The sequence below is a fragment of the Antrostomus carolinensis genome, unplaced genomic scaffold, assembly GCF_000700745.2.
Source record: "Antrostomus carolinensis isolate BGI_N321 unplaced genomic scaffold, ASM70074v2 scaffold15179, whole genome shotgun sequence".
In the NCBI taxonomy this organism is placed as follows: Eukaryota; Metazoa; Chordata; class Aves; order Caprimulgiformes; family Caprimulgidae; genus Antrostomus; species Antrostomus carolinensis.
Window position 1 is genome coordinate 14,489 of NW_010340891.1, and position 17,637 is coordinate 32,125.

Genomic DNA, 17,637 nt, shown 5'->3' on the forward strand with positions numbered 1-17,637 from the left:
ACAGCCCCCTGGAAAGGGCAGGCAGCCTTTTTCTGCACAGCAGCCAGGGAAGATGGATCATCATTTTGCCAGACAGTAAATTTTTGGGGGTGGATAAGATCTGCTATCTCAGTTAGACACAAGATAACATGGGCAGATGAAACAGATGTTGGAGTGGTAAAAAAAAGATAACTTTTTTGTTGTTGTTTTAACACTTTTCTTGAAGTAGCTGTCTGCAGCTTTGCCTCTTTACTGCTAGTAAATACAAGTATTACCAGCACAAGACACTCATGTCCCACTGCAAAATCTTGGAGGCAGAAGGGACCACAGGGAAATGCTCCAGACTGCCCAGCACAACAGGTCCAGAGTTCCCCAGCCATAGAGTAGGAAGAGCCACTTCTCTTACCACATTAGAAGGAAGAGAGACTTTAGGAAAGAGCTTCTGGAGTAGTTCACGCGTCTCCATCTCGGCAGCTTCCAAATGCTGCTGCTTCTCCTAAACAAAGAGGAGAGCTCACGTGAAATTGGGCAACACACTCCACGGACCTGACAATAGCCTTCTCTATACCTACAGTAACTTACTTAACCCAGAAAGTCATTTTGTTAAGTGAGAAAGGTGCTATAGTCTCTAAAATTGCCAGTAAATTGCTTCCAAAATTGACACTGAATTGCTTCAGAATTTGGCCTTCACATTTGTTCATGCTTAAGCTTTTATTTTCTTAAGTTTTCTTCCAAACTAACCTGTTTGTACAGAAATTACACCATAGTTCACTTGTTCGCAACACAAACTACACTGCGCTGAGTAACTGCATCCACAGATCACACCAACCCTGCCACTCGAGTGATCTCAAGATCAAAAAGTTTGGTCAACCAATATTTTTTTTTTTTAAATCTGTACTTATTTTGAACAATTTTATTTAGGTGGGACAAAAATCACCATCAATTAACGTCACCACACCAAAAAAACAAGAGAATTCAAGTCAAAAGGAAACTTTGTGTTAATGCACATTTGAACCAGGCCAAGAAAGCAAGACTGTATCTTCTAAATATTTCTTTTAAGTACTCAAGAGGGAGATCCTTACATCTTCCTTCCCCAAGCTTGGATGCAATGGGAAATAATTATTAGAGCTGTGTGACAATCTCCAGATTTTCTTTGTCATTGCTCTGCAAATATAAATACACAGAGCCAAGGGCACCACAGATCTATCGTTCCAGTTATTTAACATTAAAATCAGACCAGCCACAGGACATTTGCTTGCTGTGCTTGTGGCAGATTGGTTAAATTTAGCCATACAATGCTCAGGCTCCCATATAAGTTTAAATGATTCTGTGAAATGCAGAAAGCCTGAAACTCTTCAGAGAAGGCAGCTTTCAGCAAAAATTCCTCACTAGTATTTGGGTTGTTTTTTTTCCTTGGATGTCAGTGTTACTGTGCCTTGCTGCTGTGAGTTCCTCTGCTGCAAGAGAGCAGTCGCATTAGTCGGTTGAGATTCAGAGACAGAAAGGGACAGGAGACATTAGGTTGTGACATTGTGTGCTAAGTGTGTTAATTTTCAGCGATTTAGGAACCACCAAGAAGTGGTAAATGGCTGTTTGGTGAAGTCTTCTGACTGCAAGAGAAAGCAGGCAAGCGTTACCACACAGCAAAAGCAGGTACATAACTTCTCTGAACACAGGGCCAAGCACAGAGACATCTGCCCCAAATCAAGAGCTCCTCTGCTTCTAGCTACCTGTGTTTTTAATGTTATTTTGATGCTTTTGCCTTTTTTTTTTTTTTTTAAATTCTGCAAAGGGGCAATTAACGCCAAATCAGGCTCATAGCAAATGCAAGCTCTTTCAGAGCAATTTACACACTGCATCATTCTAAACATCGGCTCAGATGGGACCTGTCGAGCCTCATATGCTTTCAAGGAGGAAATTCACAGCTGTGGTGACACCATTTTCCTGAGAAGTTCTCAGGTTTTTAAATAATAATTTAGTCCTAGTTCTTCACAGGGCCAATAAATTTATCCAAGCATAGCAAGAGCCCAGTAGAAGAAAGCAGGTTGCTCACACCAGCAAAGTTTTTATTCTAGAGCTCCCCACAAACAAACAAAAACAAACTATTCACAACAGCTCTAACAATTATGCAAACAAATAAAAAAAAATCAGCATGCCCACAAATTAAGGATTAAAGAAAATATAAAAGAAACCTAAGAACAACAGGAAGAAGCAGAGGTGAGAGTATATGAATGATCACTCAGAACAGACTATATTTAAATTGCAGTAAAAGTTAAATGCCTCCATTTCATTTCAAAAAACCAGCTGCAGATCTGCTTCTAGCTTAACGCATCGTTTCTAGCAGTTAACATTACAACCTTGGCAGTCTTGTTCACTTTGTCCTGCAGCAATTTTTCAGTTGATGCCAATGCTTCCATTGCTTTCCAGTTTTTCTTCCGAAGGTCCTAATCATTTTTAGAAAGAATTATTTCAGTTCAGCCAATATTCAAACTGTTTCCGCTTTTACTTCAGAGATATATTTTGCATGACATTCCACCATTCGCATTTAAATGCTGGTTACTGCAAGATGATTTTGCTGGGTCAAATGACATACACTAGCAAAAACAAGTGTGATGTTCAAAGAGTTTGAATGAAAAGGGGGCAGGGGGAAAAAAAAATATGCCAATTTGTGCCCAACTTTCCCCCATGTCCAAAAGTGATCCGAGTGTTACTGCAGAGCATATTGGCTACAGTGACCCCACACTTTGACTGCACTTGTAAGAAGAAAGAGGGAAGTTTTCAAAAGTAGTGAGGAACACAGACACCAAACCACAGATTACACAACAGAGTGTTAGGCATGTCGCGTTGCAGAACCCAGCATGGAACCCAGGATACATGGAGGTGTACACATTTATGCCCCTGATCTTGCAACCACATCTAGCTGTGGAGATCCTTGGGCTTCAGCTCAAACCTACTACATCAGGGCTGATTTTAGAAACACAAAGCTCAGGGCTTTGGTTCACAGCATTTACCCACACAGCTCTCTCCACCGTGCCCAAAGAAAACTGGTTTGCTGCTCACCAGCCCTCCTGGGAGGTTTTGGGATTTCACCAGTGGCGAGCACGCCCCAGATCCACATGGAAACACCACCGTGCTGTGCTGCGCTCCTGCGTCTTTCTTGGCGAGGTCATCAAACGTGTACTCCACAAGTACATGTCAACATGCAAGCTCAGTTAGGAGGCTGAGAGCTCTTACAAAATGAGCTTCATAGCTCTTATCTACAGAGGATGGTGGGCCTCATGGGGAGGAGATTATGGTGCTTAGGACTTATTTATTTTACTTTTTTCCCAACCCTCAGAACAATCTGCTTTAGCAGAAGGTTACTTTTGAAAGGTTGTATTTGATTTTTTTTAATTCACCATGCAAAGTGGCATCCAAATCCTAGCACGTACCTACAATAGTTTTACTTTACCACTTCCATTTGGCCTGCTACCCTAAGGGGTGTTTCACAGGACACAAATCTAAGATAGGATAAAACTGCAAGGTGGAAAGCTGAGACCTACCAGCATGGTATGCCTTCAGCAGTAAACAGACTTCTGCCTGCACCATGAAGGGTACTTAGACCTTGCAATTCCCCAGGAAACAGGTACACATATGTTCTACCTTTCCAGCTCATCTATCTTATGATAATACCCAGCCACCTTCCTAGTACTTTATTTCAGCTCTTAAGCAACACTACTTGCTCAAAAGCTCATTCTCAATATTTTCCTTGTGCATCTTCCCTTATATTGTCCCATGTTTAAGCAATAAAGCTTAGTGCTCAATACTCATTTAATTTTATAGGCTATCAAGGAGAGACAGGTGAACTAAAAACTGTATTTTAACATTCTTCTATATACCTTAAAAGACAACATTCTCATGCCCTGCACAGGTAATGTTATTTCAGGGAGGTAACTTCACAGCTCTGATGGAAAATACAATCTTTACTTCCACCTACAAACAACTTACTGCACCATCAGCAGCTGCTGTAAAAGAAGGCTCACTGTCCTTCACCTCCTTCAGAAGATCAGGATTAGCCACTCTTAGAAATGGGAAGAGCCAGATCTGAGATTCCAGGTTGCCCAAGGAAGCTGTGGCTGCTCCTCCCTGGAAGCGTTTAAGGCCAGGTTGGATGAGGCTTTGAGCAACCTGGTCTAGTGGAAGGTGTCCCTGCTGCTGGCAGGGGGGTTGGAACTGGATGAGCTTTAAGGCCCCTTCCAACCCAAACTAGTCGGGGATTCTATAAGACCCCTGAAGGTAATGCCTCCTCCCATGTCCGCGCACAAGGACCATAACCAGGTCAGAGCACAGCTCCCCTCATCCTCCTACCCTCTCTCCCCACACCCCCTCTTCATCCCTTGGCAAAGGACATGTTTCTGAACAGGGTTAACAAGGCTTGAATCCAAGTCTGAGAACTTGCTACAGGATGTGACATGACCTCCAGAAAGTCTCCTCTCTCTCATCAAATCAGCAACTTGTCAAAGAGCTGACGAAACTTGGAGCAGTGAAGTAAGGTATTCTCAGTCACTCCCAAGAAAAGAGGAGTGTCCAGGGGACACAATACAGCAGACAACTGTCAGAAACATTTTCCTAGCAGAATGCCCTAGGCAATGAGGAGTGCTGTGCACACAGTGGATGTTCTTTGGGGGTTTTTTGAGGGTTTTTTTGAGGGGGTGGGGAAAGAATTTCCTTACATTGTTCTTTTTCCTCTGTTGCTCAAGAGCATTTCTCTGAGAGTCAAGCTCGTTTTGGAGACTGGCGATTTCCTTCTCTTTCTCTGCAACCCTGAATTAGCAAAAAGAATCATAAACAAGTCAGAAGACATTTAAGAAATTTCAAGGGAAGCGCTGACACCCTTTCACAGACACTGATTTTCTTTCTCTTCCAGCAAGACACTCTCTTTGAAAAGCTGCTCTCAATGACTTGGCAGTACCGCTTGCTTCCTACTGCTCTGCAAACTGCAGGCTGCCAGAGCAAAGCCCATTGTAAAGCTGTTGTTTGCCTACAACAGTCATCTGCACACATTTATCAAGGCCACGGAAAGGCAACACATTAGAGGAAGATAAGTCAGCCAGCCTACACTAGTACAACGCCACAAAACAGGCACTGCCTGCTGGATAAGAGCATTCTTTTTTCCAAGCACCTAGTCGACAATTTATAAGTCATTTAACTTAAAAGAAAAATAATTCAGCCAGCCAAAAATGCATGACAACGGCAATTTGTGTAGCACAGTATAAGCCAGCATGGCATTAGCTCCCACATAGTTCTTTAGTGCACTTCAGCTCTATGTTAAAACACACTTTTACCCTTCAGATTTTTTCCCTGGGAAGAAATTTCCACCAGATGATTTTATAATATGAACAACCCTCTACTAAGTTGAAGTTCCAAGAAAAAAGCCTGTCACTTTTGCTTTAAACACCAACATATAACTCTTCAGACATACAGCTGAGCTGGCATGTATTTAAAATTAAATCAATCATGGTGTGCTTATTTTGTGGGCACAACATATTGCAAGCACTGTCTGCAAAAGACTGCAGCTGAGGATTATTAGCGTGAGCAGAATCTCTATGTTCATGTTTTATTAGATAGTAAGATTTTTTTTTATTATTATTATTTTTTTACTGGCCTCTTTTCATACACTGATACTGTATATTTGGCAATTATTTAATATTTTAAATTTCATGAGCAATAAGTGTTTTATCTATTGCATTCAACTACTGGCAGTACTTACACTTGCAGAAGCTCCTCACTTTGGACAGCCAGAGATGCCTACAAACAGATCAGAAACTCATTAGGAGCAGATCAGCAGCAAAGAGTGATGCAGAGGGTGTGATCTGCCTTGTTAACCAGGCGTTGCTGCAACACTAAGCAGCTGCACCCTCAGCCTTCGAGGGAGTCCTGTCTGGCCTCCTTTGGCCAGAACAACTCTAGCTGTGCTACAACGTGTAAAGACAGGGTTGAAAAGCTAGACAAGAACAGAGCAGGCGTAAGAAAGAGCACAATGCTGCAAACTCACACAATAAAAGGAAGTAGGAACAGATAGGAAACAGCCAGAAAAGCTGGCTTAGTGCAATTCAGCCCTGCAGCTGTCCTTGGATTTGCATGGTCAGTGTAACTACTGGTTTTCCACACCATCCACACAAGGTACCACCACCCCCTTTGACTTCACGCAGTAACGCTGCAATTGGAAGCTGTACCTGTTTGCCATTCTCCTGTTTTAATTCTTCAATTTGAACTTTAAAAGATTCGTTTTCCTTTTGCACATCCTGTTGAAAAAAAAAAAAAGGAGGCAATGTATACACACATATACATACAGATACTCACAATACACAAGACACTTCTATCAAAACTTTACCTGCAGCTGTTTTACTTGGCTTGCAATTTCTCTCTCTTTTTCTTCCACTACAGCTTTCAGTGTCTTCATTTGTTCTTCTTCCTCTTTCAACCTACAGAGATGGTTTAGAAAGCAAGAAAAATGGGTTAAAGTAAGAATTTATGCTAAATGAGGACAAACAGTCTACCTGGGATAGTTTTCAGCAGAAGATAAAAGAATTTTGTATGTTATATATAATAATCAGCCAAAAGGAGAGCACACACAGATGCAAAAGGAACCATTACACTACGGCTCTAAACCAAGAAAACTAACAAAAATACATGCCAGCTGCAACAGCATATATTGCAAACACTCACCTGCTAAGAACTGGCCTGAAGCAAGCTACTCATTCCACATGTCAATCAGCAAACATGTGTAGTCATAGCTGATCTCAACAGCATTCAGAGCCAAAGAGGGAAAGAAACCATTGATCACCTGAGCAAATGTTTCAGACCAGCTGGCTCTGAAGGTGCCAGGGACAGTCTCCTAAAGGTGAGGCTGCCTTAGGTACCACGTCCTAGCTATACAGCAGCCCTGCTGGGAGGGCAGCACGTTACAAGAGCTGCATTGGAGACTGAGCCCCTTTCGGCACAGTTTTATACAACCTTCCACTGACTTCAAGCAGCCAAAGCAGAGTCAAAACAGAGGAAAATCTGGCAGCATTTCTCCATAAAACAGGAGCTGGAGAATTGGCTATTGCATCTCAGACTGAAAATGGCAAGCTGTATCTGTTCATTGCTTTTACCGACTCAGCCACAGGCACTTAAATCGACATCCTTTTAAACATGCTAAACAGGAGGAGAAATTATCACCAGACACAGGAAGTAGCAGCAATTTCACTGGTTAGTAGAGCCCTGAGTGATCATTCACTCTCTCAGTGTATGAGCACTACTACTGAGGCAGGCCAGGCAGGGACGCCAGACGCTGGCTATTATACACAGCAGCAGACCCGCTGGCTGGTGTACGTCCATCAGCACTAACAGCTTATTTTAGCAAAGCCCATAAAATTCTTGAAACCAATTCATACATTCCAATTTAAGATAAACACTAGCACTGAAAGCATATTATCAGCAGGAGCTTGAGAAACTGCTACTAGACATACTCACAGGCTCTCCAGGTCCTGGACTTGGGAGGTAGCAGGTACCTGAAAAACAAAAGAATTTCCCAATCTCTATTGATGGCACAGTAAGGCTTTCAAATTAACAGCAGCTCTTTGCATAAGCAGGGGAACCACACAGCTTGCAAGATACTTACCAAAGAAATACCAGAAATTCTGCATCACATATTGTTCTGAGAATATCTAAACACATAATGGATTTCAGAAGCACAGCTTACACCGAGTATCCCAAGCTCCACACCAGACAATTTCTCTCCATTCCAACTTTCCCCTGGGATAAATGCCTGTCTGGATATCCACTCAGAATGTGGAGTGCAACTCAGTTTCTCCCCTTTATCACTGACAGAAATCCAAATTGAGCTAGAATGCCATCTTATTGGAAAAAGTCTTCCACTAAGTAACACCTGGCTTCAACGACATCCAGTCACCTGTTAAGTCCAGTGCAGGAAAACAAAAACCAAAATATTCTGACCAGTTGCATCTTCCACAACAGGTAAAGGTAGGAAGGAATCGCAGCAAAGTCTGATCACTCCAAGAGGAGCTGCTGTGTTCAGTTACAGCAAGTTCCTCCATGACCACAGCCCGACAGAGATGTTACTTCAGTCTGGCAAGGAGGTACCTACAACACAGCTGTGATTCTGTCTATGAGCTGCAAAGGTTTCAGACCACCACAGCTATTCATTATTGTCCTGGGTTTTGCCAGGACAGGGTTAATTCTCTTCTCAGTAGCCAGAAAGCGCTGTGTTTTGGTTCCAGTGGGGATTGTTATGAGAAGAAATGTTGATAACTACAAGGACATTGTGCTTGTGCAGTTTGCAAGAGAGGACTGGAATGGGGGGGTGGAGAAGAAAAGTGTAGTAGTTGGTAAAACCCAGAATTGACAGTGGGATGTGCCAATGAGATATTCCAGATCATATCCCGTCATGTCAGTATATGAACTGGGATTGACTGGAAAGGGGAGGGATTCTCTCGGGCTCACTTTTCCAGGATTGTGATTTCAGTTTCAAGGTTCCTTTTCACTTCTCCAGGATCATTATCAGCAGGCGGTGAGCAATTGTACTCTGCATCAGTTATATACATATAGTTATCATTATTATTATAATTATTAATTTAATTTTACTCTAATTATTAAATTGTTCTTATCTTAACCTACAAGTCTCCTCACCTTTACCCCTCCAATTCTCTCCCTGATTCCCTGGGTAGGGGGTGGGGGGCTGTGGGTGGCTGTGTCTTGTTTGGCTGCCAGCTCAGTTAAACTATCACAGTTATGCAGAGTATCATCCAGGTTAAAGCAAGTTCTGAAAGCTTTTCTATCTGTGTAAAACCTGTTTTAGATGAACACAGTTGAACTAATGGGCCCTCTGCACTGTAGATTAGTAGTTTAGTCAAGTAGGATTTAAAATAGCTCTGTAGGTTGAAGCCAATGCAAACCCTTTGTGAGAGGTAGAGGACAAAACCCACATCTCCCACTTCAACTGAGAAGCACTCTCAAACCACATCCACTCTGCAGGCCATACCTGTTGGAGCTCTTGCAGGTTCTGTTCTAACTCCTGAACTTTACTGGTTAATTGTGCAATTGTATCTTTCTGACCCTTTGGGGGAAAAAGAAAAAAAAAACAAACAAGTTTAGAAGTGTAAATGTAACTTTTCCACAGCCAGAAATACTGCAACAGAACTTATTTCCCTTTAGAATACCAAGGAAGCTTGGAAACTTACCTGTAGCCATTCTCCTTTTGTAACAATCTCTTTCTCCTTCTCTTCCAATAAGGCCTCCATGGTTTTCACCTGCTTTTCCTTCCCCTTCAACCTGTATCATTAAACACACAGACACACAGCATAAACCCTTGCTCTTTTATGCATCTGAAAAAGAGACACCCAGTGCTTCGCAGCACGTAACAAACAAAAGCAATCTATGTGATCACAGGCACAAACACAATTCATCCACTAAAAATCAATGTGTGAATGCTTCCACTTCAGTCTGGGTTAGCAGGAGATGCCCTTGATCAATGGTACTGCTCATTAAGTGAAAGCAGACTAATTGTGCTCCAACATATATTGCAGGGATTCCACACATGTTTGCTCTCCTCCTGTAAAAATACTTCCTCCCTCCTCCCCAGTTGGGGACACAAGGGACTGGTGACCACAATGACTCAATTCTCACTTATCTACCCAGCTCCAGCACAGATATTACCAAAGTAAGTTTGCCATAGTGCCTTACCTAAGTCCTTCCATCCTGACTTGAAATTAACCCCTTGTAGGTTAATTGGGGCTCATGAAGCCATGCAGCTGTCTTGTTTGCTGTCTCAGAATCCCAGAATGGCCTCAACTGGAAAAGCCCTTTAAGATCATGGAGTCCAACCATTAACCTCACACTGGCAAGTCCCTGACTAACCCATGTCCCTCAGCACTGTGTCTACACAACTCTTCAATCCCTCCAGGGATGGGGACTCCACCACTGCCCTGGGCAACCCCTTCCAATGCCTCAGAACCCTTTCAGCAAAGAAATTCTTCCTCACATCCCATCTCAACTGCCCTTGGGGTAATTTCCTCTTGTCCTATCAAGATATCTCAGATAGGACCAGGTATTTCTAAGGACACACATCTACTAGGACCAGTGTCAACAGCCTGGATCACTTCATGCAAAGCACAGACACCGGGCAAGAACATTTTAACTTAAAATAGACTGGAGGGGGGAAGCAAGGGGTGCACAGGGCAGATCAGATATGTTAACAACTGTACTTACAGAGTCTGAAGTTCTTTGACTTGTGAAGTAATCGACACCTAAAGAAAATAATCAGTACTTCAGTTCAATGCACATGGAAGAGACATAAATGCTATTAACTGCTCTAGGGAGAAATACAGGGGAAAAAAGCCATTACTAAAATAGGCACTATTTTTTACAGTTACATAAGCATAAACATGCTTTTTTTGTGGGAAAATAAATTATGAGAAGTCAAGCGTCTCCACTATTTACCTTCTCCATATTTAAAATGTTACTTCCAGAGCAGAAAAGAAAACAGTGCAAATAGGAACACAAGCAGGCCCACTGGAGCATCCTTCCACCACGAGAGACAAAGGAAGCAGCAGACACTGATGATGACAACCATCTCACTAGCAACTGCAGCTCAAATCAAAGATGATCCCTGCTCATTTAGACATTTGCATTAGCAACTGCTTTTTAGATGATCTCTGCAATGTCAGCACTCCCTTAAATGTCCATTCTAAGACTGAACATGGATTGAAGAAAATAGATTTACTGGGAATATATCCTTCAAATTCCATATAAAAGCCTGGTTGGCTATCTGTGTAGATACCAGCTGTTCAAACAGCTAGCTTAGTTGAGCTCTCTACCACAACACAGCAGGAGTTTCGGACGTCCCCAAAAACCTCTATTCTGCTTGCAGGAGACCAAAAGGTGCATAATCCACCACCTCTGGAGCAAGCATCCCTCATAAATAGCTTTCCAGAGACAGGAACTCTGAACTGTGTTTTGTTCTGGGCTATGTGTCAGCTCTAGGGAAGGAAAAAACACACAAATGATTCCTTCAGTTCCTGGGAATTTGCTTTGGAGGAAAAGCCCAAAAGACAGAAACAGATTCTATGAAACTTTGCCTAAAAAGGACAAAACTTTCACACTAAGGAAAGAAGAAGAGGGGGTGAATGTAGCTAGAAAGACTGAAAAAAGTGCAGACTAAAAAATAAAAAAACCAAACTACACACAAACAAGCAAACTTCCTGACAGCACAAGGGATGAAGCTGCCTGCAGAATGAGCTCCCTAAGGAAATGTGGGTTCCTGTTTTGGATGCTAGACAGCAAGCATGCAAAAAAAAAAAAAAAAAGCCAATATTTCTCCATTTCTGCATTCCTGATAGTTAGAGTAAAACCTACTCTGCCAACACAGGCTTTCTTTGGACACTGGAAAGAAAATTGTCTTAGGTTTACCCAGAAATCAGATACTAGTTGGGTCACTAGTATTGTTCTAGCAACACAGGAAGGCCAACAAAAGGAGAAGCACCTTCAGTACTTGAGATTTCCATGGTGCTGGCCTCAAAGGATGTCCCAGGGTTTCGTGTTTACTACAGGGACAGTATGCAACATGCCCAGCCAGAGCTAACACTATAATGCTGTATTACAGCAATTCTTACCAAATTTCATACTAAAAATCCAAAAAGCTTAGGCATCCAGAGGAATGTGGTTTCTGAATGACAGCAGTAGTTATACTACATATTTATGGTTTTATATCCAAGAATAGTGTAGCCCTACCATTAAAAAATTCCCTTACCCAATGACATTCACCAGTGAAAAAGAAAACACACTAGAACAGAAATGAGTGAGCAGCGCATCCAAGGCAAGGCTGTTTCACACCTCTGGCACTAAGGTATTTTACCTGTTTTTCCATCTCAAGCTGGGAATTTCCTACTTCTTCTTTCAGAGCCTTTATTTCCTCTGTCAAAGCCTTTTCAATGACAAAACAGACAGGATTGGACAATGGAAACACAAAAACACCACAAAAATGGATGCTACAAATTCATTGCTATAGAACGCCATGCGGTAACAAATAAATGGTAGTCAGTGGCAGAGACACAGAAAGGAGGGAGGTACAGCAGAGATGGATACCTGAACTGTCTTCTCCTTGCTTGTTACTTTAAGGATCTCAGCTTGTAGCAGTTCTTCCACTGATTTTATTTTTCCATCCTTTTCATGGATCCTTAAGAAGAGCAGAGGAACAACATTAGCTGACTGAACAAATTGTGCTACTTCAGCAAGTACACAAGTTTGGTTCTCATCACATCGCCAGCCTCTGGGATCCACACCTCCCACTATTGCAGGTGGCATCTCTCACTGTAATCCCAAACCCAGATAGAACAAGTAAGAGAAACAAGTCATGGAATCACAGAATCGTTCAGTTGGAAAAGATCTTTGAGATCATCGAGTCCAACTGTGCCTGTCCACTACTACACCGTATCTCTGAGCACCTCGTCTACCCATCTTTAAATCCCTCCAGGGATGGGGACTCAACCACTTCCCTAGGTAGCCTGTTCCAATGCCTAAGAACCCTTTCCATGAATAAATTTCTCCTGATGTCCAATCTGAACCTCCTCTGGCACAACTTGAGGCCATTTCTTCTGGGAAATAGGAGTAGTTTGACTGGGAGTAGTGCAGAACAAGCTGGTTTTGTATAACCCATAGTTCACATGCTAAATAAATCCTATTACTGTCTAAAAATGCAAATTAAGGTATCAGTAGTCCCTGGAATGACACACTCTTTACTTTAGCCTTCACTGGACATTCCAGCACAGTATTTATCAACATCAAATACACACACAGATCAAACAAGGTCATTCTTTTCAGAGTGCCTACTGGAGAAAAACAATTATCTGACAATTCAGTGCAATTCCTCATCTAGCCAGAGTTGGGCTTATGAAGTTAATTGCTCAGCAGAGAAGCAACCGCATTTTCAAAAGGTATTGATCGGACTTGACGTGTTTCCAAAGTGATAATGCTTCCTGACGCACACACATTTCATCCAGTTAAAAGCAAGACCATTTCAGGGAAGCAAAACACTTGTAGTCATGGAATAAAGACAGACAGAAGTAACAATCAGAAGTGAATCTGTGCAGTAACTTACACCTTCTGGAGTTCTTCCACCAGTGATTGGAAGGAAACCTGTTCAAAACAGAGCTTCAATTTAGAAAAACAGAAGAGAAAAAACAATCTGAAAGTGTTAAGGGGTAAGGAGTAGAGAGCTTGAGCTCTTTGGCACTGGGTAAACTATATGGCAGCCTAAAGATCTCATCCATCTGGCTGCTTCTGAGAAAACTAGCTGTTGGTGTCCAGTTCCTGGCAAACCAACAATACCAGGTCTGCTGCAAGTTCCAGGAAAACAAAAGCAAATCCCACACAAAGCAAATCCCTCACCACCTCTACCAGGAGAGACTGAGGTTCAGGACCAGCATCTGATCAGCTAATCTTTTCATACTGGCACTAATGGACACCTCTCCACAGTTACTGTGCTTCTCCTCTCCCATAAATGATCTTCTAGACACTAAGTGCTCTCCTGAGCTGTCCAAGCAGAGCTGGATGTCAAGGAAAGGCACTTCCTGATCAGCACTGAGTGCACATCAAAAACAGTAATACTGTGACAGTGTCACTGAACAGAGACATAAACAGACACAAGTGCAGATGAACATTAGGAAGCTCAAATATACACAACAAAGCTGATGCAGAATGAGGTGCCTATCACCCACACCTGCTGTACTAGGCATCTGGAAAAAGAAAAATCAACCCACAGCCACTTCAGTACATGGCAAACTCAAACCAACCCAGAACCACCACTGACTGGAATCTTTATATCTGCCACATTTGACACTTGTGCAAAGGAAGTATTTGACAGAAGTATCAGCTTCCAGACCAACACTGGAAGAAAACAGGATGCTCTGGCAAGAGGCTTCAAAGACATCTTCACCTTTTTCCCTTGACTTCTGCAACCACAGCGAGATTCTTTCACATTTAGTTCAGGTGTAATAAAAGTTTTAGATGAAAAGCACTACCTGCTCCGATTGCTGAATTTGCAGACTTTGAAGTTCTTTTCTCAAGGATGAATTTTCTGTTCGCAGTGCCTTTGAAAGCAGACACACAGATAATGAAAGACTCATTTGTTGGAGAAAAAGTGTTAAGCTTGACAGAAAAGTCATGTCTTTTAGAACAAGTGAAAAAACTTGGAAAGCCTGAAAGAGACCCGCCTCTGCAGCAGTTGGAGTCAAAGTATTCAATGGACTAAGTACTCATGACAGACAACTCGGAGTGGACTTCAATCTGTAGGAAGCTGGAGTCCAGGGAAACATCAAGGTGATGTGCTCACATCTTTGGCTGTTTAGTAAGGGGACAGTTTGCTAGTGTGCAGCCCCTTCCCAGTACAGGGGTCTCAGCAACACACCTGGAATTTAGGGACATTAAGAAAGTGAGCATCATCTTTGCTATGTCCAGGTAGACAGGACAGAGCTTTCCAGCAAAACCCAGCTGAGAACAGACAGGCATTTTTGTACTGGCTTTCCAGATTTCTCATCATTAGCTTTTTTATAAACAGATCAGGAATGAAGTACCTTTAGCATCACCCCAGAAGTGTCACTAGTTTACAATCCATTTAACCCTTCAGATTATCAACTAAGCAAAGAGACGCAAGAGCCTCATACTGCCAAGTTGTTCCAAAACACACTTTCCTAAAGACACATCAGTTGCAGATTCAGTCAAACATACAGCTCTGGAGATGTCTTCACTTTAATCAAATGACACCAGATAAACATCCTAGCAAAATCTCCTCTAGACTATGCAGAGAGAGGGACTTACTGTACACCATCAATACTCATGCTTAGTCTAGCTTACCAAAAAGGTTTTAACCTTATCTTCACAGATGCTTTTCCTATTCAAAGGGAACAATCTCAGACTGCACTATGAGCACTCAAATATACACTTTGCACAAGAGCACTTGATCTCTACTTCCCCATAAAAAGGTAATATGAGAGATTTTACCTTCAGTTCCTCTTCTTTATTAGCCACCTGTATGAGTCCTGCCTCAAGCAGCTCTTCAACTGTCTTGATTTTATCATCCCTCTCTCTCACACTGAGAAATCAAAAGTAAGCATTAGGAAAAAGAGCTAACCTTTGAAGGCAGTTTAGCTATCAACAGTAACCTTGCTGCCAAAACTGGATCTTTATTTTAGCTTCTGATTCAAAAGAAAAAAGTTTTCTTACCTTCTTTCCATCTGTTCTAACAAGTCTTTGTTCGCCTATAAAAAAAAACAAACACAATATGGTGATCATTAATTGGATCAATAATGGTTTGGGATTTTAAAAATAAAAATAACTAGAGAGATAATTGGAGATCATCAACATAACCAGAACCTTAGTTACCACAGTAATCCAGAAGGGAAAATAAAACAGGGGCAGAATGTCCTCATGGCATGTGTTTCTAATATTGATGCTGGAATGATGTCAAGTCTTTCAGGGAAGGTACAGATCTGGTCCAAATACCTTGATGATTTTACACTGATGGAATACAGGAGTTCTGGTGACAATATGCTGCAGGACACAAGATCCCAGTGATGACACTTCCCAGGGAGTGTCAAGCATGTCAACCACTGAATGGTATCTAATCCACAGCAATCAGCTCAGTACCTGAAAAATCTGCCTTTTTTGAGCATTTGTCATAAAACAAAAGCTCCACTTGAGGCTGGCTCAGCAAAGCATTTATGATTTCTCAACAGCAACACATTGTGAGAGACCACACGAGAAACATAAGCCAGCTACCAAGAAAAATCAGCCCCACTATTTCAGACAGGGCAGCAAATCAGCCAGACCCAGGGGAATAAGGCTGCAAATCTGGTTCTCCATCAAAAGGAAGGGAGCTGCTCCAGACAGGGAGCTGGCTGGCAAGTAGACACCAGTGCAGAAAAGGAAATAAGTTTCCTGTCTTGCAAGTCTTTTTCCAGTGTTGCAGGAAGTTTTCTCATTCCACAAGGGTACAAAGTCAGGGGTGTTCACAAGAGCTTGCCCAGGCAACGCTCACAAAGGAGATGGGGCTGAGCAACACAACAGCTTTGAACCTGCAGCATCCTGAGTGAGTACCAGACTGGTTGCTGCAGGTGTGCCATGGGCCAAAACACAGAACAGGAGGGACAAAGACATCATGATATAATTAGTTTTCCAATTCCATGAATCTCTTCTTTGATTACTACTGGTTTGAGAATTAATTCTAGGATGGAAGAAAACAAGTAGGATAAAGATGTTAATCTGGTCTCCCCACAGCCCAGTAAGAGGCCTCTCCCCTGGAATGGCTGGTTGCTCACAAGATTTTTATTCCAGAAAATTGCCATTAGAACTGGGAGGGGTTGTAGAAATAAGATTTTCCTTGTGTTAAGCTAGTATTCTACAGGAGAAAAAAATAAAATAAAAAAATCAACATTTTGTTTGGACATTCTTGACTAGATCTAGAAGACAGTCACAACTGCCTTACTTGAACCCTCCATGGAAGAGAAAATACCTAAAAAACTAACAGGCTTTGACATGAACCAGCTCAGCTGAGAGACAGCTTAAGAAAAATACTGAAGATGATGAAAAGAAAAGAAGATATTTGATACAACCCCAGCGAACACTGGCTGTACCTGCTCAGACAGGAGAGCCTGCAGCTTCTGAACTTCAGCTTGCAAAGCTGCATTTTGATCCTTGAGAACCTGGAAGGAAATTAAAACATTTTATCAGCTCAGAACTGCAAACCTTAACTACAGCATTTTTATTTGGGCAATGAGGTAATTAAATAGTACAGAAGTTGTTACAGTGAGTTCTTTGGAAGCTACAAGACTACAGAGAGTCCTTTCCCCTTCTTTCTTGCTGTTCTGTATTAATACTTTTATCCTTATGTTCCCATGAGAAATTCAGCTGTTACCATCTTTATTCCCTGGCAGAAGATCAGACAGTATCAAGTGTGATAGGCAAGAGAAACTGTATTTTCCTCCTAAAGAAGTATCAGCATCATATCAGGATTTGATAGCTGCCTCTTACAAAACTCTCAGCTGGTGAAGCAAATGGTCTAGGATCACCTCTCTAGTTCTCTTCAGCTGCCTTTACACTGAGGATGCACAGCAAGGAATCAGCAATCCAGCAGCAGAGAGCTTTGCATATCTCCCACACTTTGGTCCGACTGCATGCTGGAAAGAGGTGAATCAGGAAGACAAACAGCTGTACCATGGACCTTGCCTCCCCTCCAGCATTACTGCTCCGTACAAGATACTCAGCAGCTCTTAACAGACAGGCTGCCTGTCTGGATTCCTCCTATGTATTTTAAAATCCTCCTCTATTATTGCTTTTTGCTTTACAAAGTCTTGCTTGGTGCTTAACAAAAGTAAAGAGCAGGACATATGATTTGTGTTTCAGACCCAAAGCCTTACAAGGACAACACAAGCAGGAAGGGACACTAATAGAGAGGATTAAAAGAATTGCTCTGTTTTGAACCTGGCTTTTCCCTCTTTCATGTGCATGGGAAAAAAGCAGCACTTCCTCAGGTGGAAGCATTTAGTAGAGAGCTGATCTGGCTTATGTCTGGCATCAAAGACAGGAGGAAGAGACTAGAGGGGCACATAATATTCATGCTGA

At 42.1% G+C, this 17,637-nt stretch overlaps 1 protein-coding gene across 1 annotated transcript in view; it reads right to left on the bottom strand.

The window, feature by feature from the left end:
• Window positions 1–17,637, bottom strand: part of KTN1 (kinectin 1) — a gene marked incomplete at its 3' end in the record, with an annotated part of 55,906 nt that overhangs the window by 13,473 nt on the left and 24,796 nt on the right. The window contains exons 17-33 of the mRNA XM_010176320.1: window positions 16,650–16,718; window positions 15,241–15,275; window positions 15,019–15,109; window positions 14,040–14,108; window positions 13,118–13,155; window positions 12,106–12,196; window positions 11,876–11,944; window positions 10,231–10,268; window positions 9,204–9,294; window positions 9,005–9,079; window positions 7,477–7,514; window positions 6,353–6,443; window positions 6,195–6,263; window positions 5,729–5,766; window positions 4,692–4,782; window positions 2,337–2,423; window positions 386–475 (exon numbers count right to left, since the gene is read on the bottom strand). Of these exons, the coding sequence (XP_010174622.1) occupies window positions 386–475; window positions 2,337–2,423; window positions 4,692–4,782; window positions 5,729–5,766; window positions 6,195–6,263; window positions 6,353–6,443; window positions 7,477–7,514; window positions 9,005–9,079; window positions 9,204–9,294; window positions 10,231–10,268; window positions 11,876–11,944; window positions 12,106–12,196; window positions 13,118–13,155; window positions 14,040–14,108; window positions 15,019–15,109; window positions 15,241–15,275; window positions 16,650–16,718 (1,170 nt within the window). The remainder of the gene's footprint in view (window positions 1–385; window positions 476–2,336; window positions 2,424–4,691; window positions 4,783–5,728; window positions 5,767–6,194; window positions 6,264–6,352; window positions 6,444–7,476; window positions 7,515–9,004; window positions 9,080–9,203; window positions 9,295–10,230; window positions 10,269–11,875; window positions 11,945–12,105; window positions 12,197–13,117; window positions 13,156–14,039; window positions 14,109–15,018; window positions 15,110–15,240; window positions 15,276–16,649; window positions 16,719–17,637) is intronic.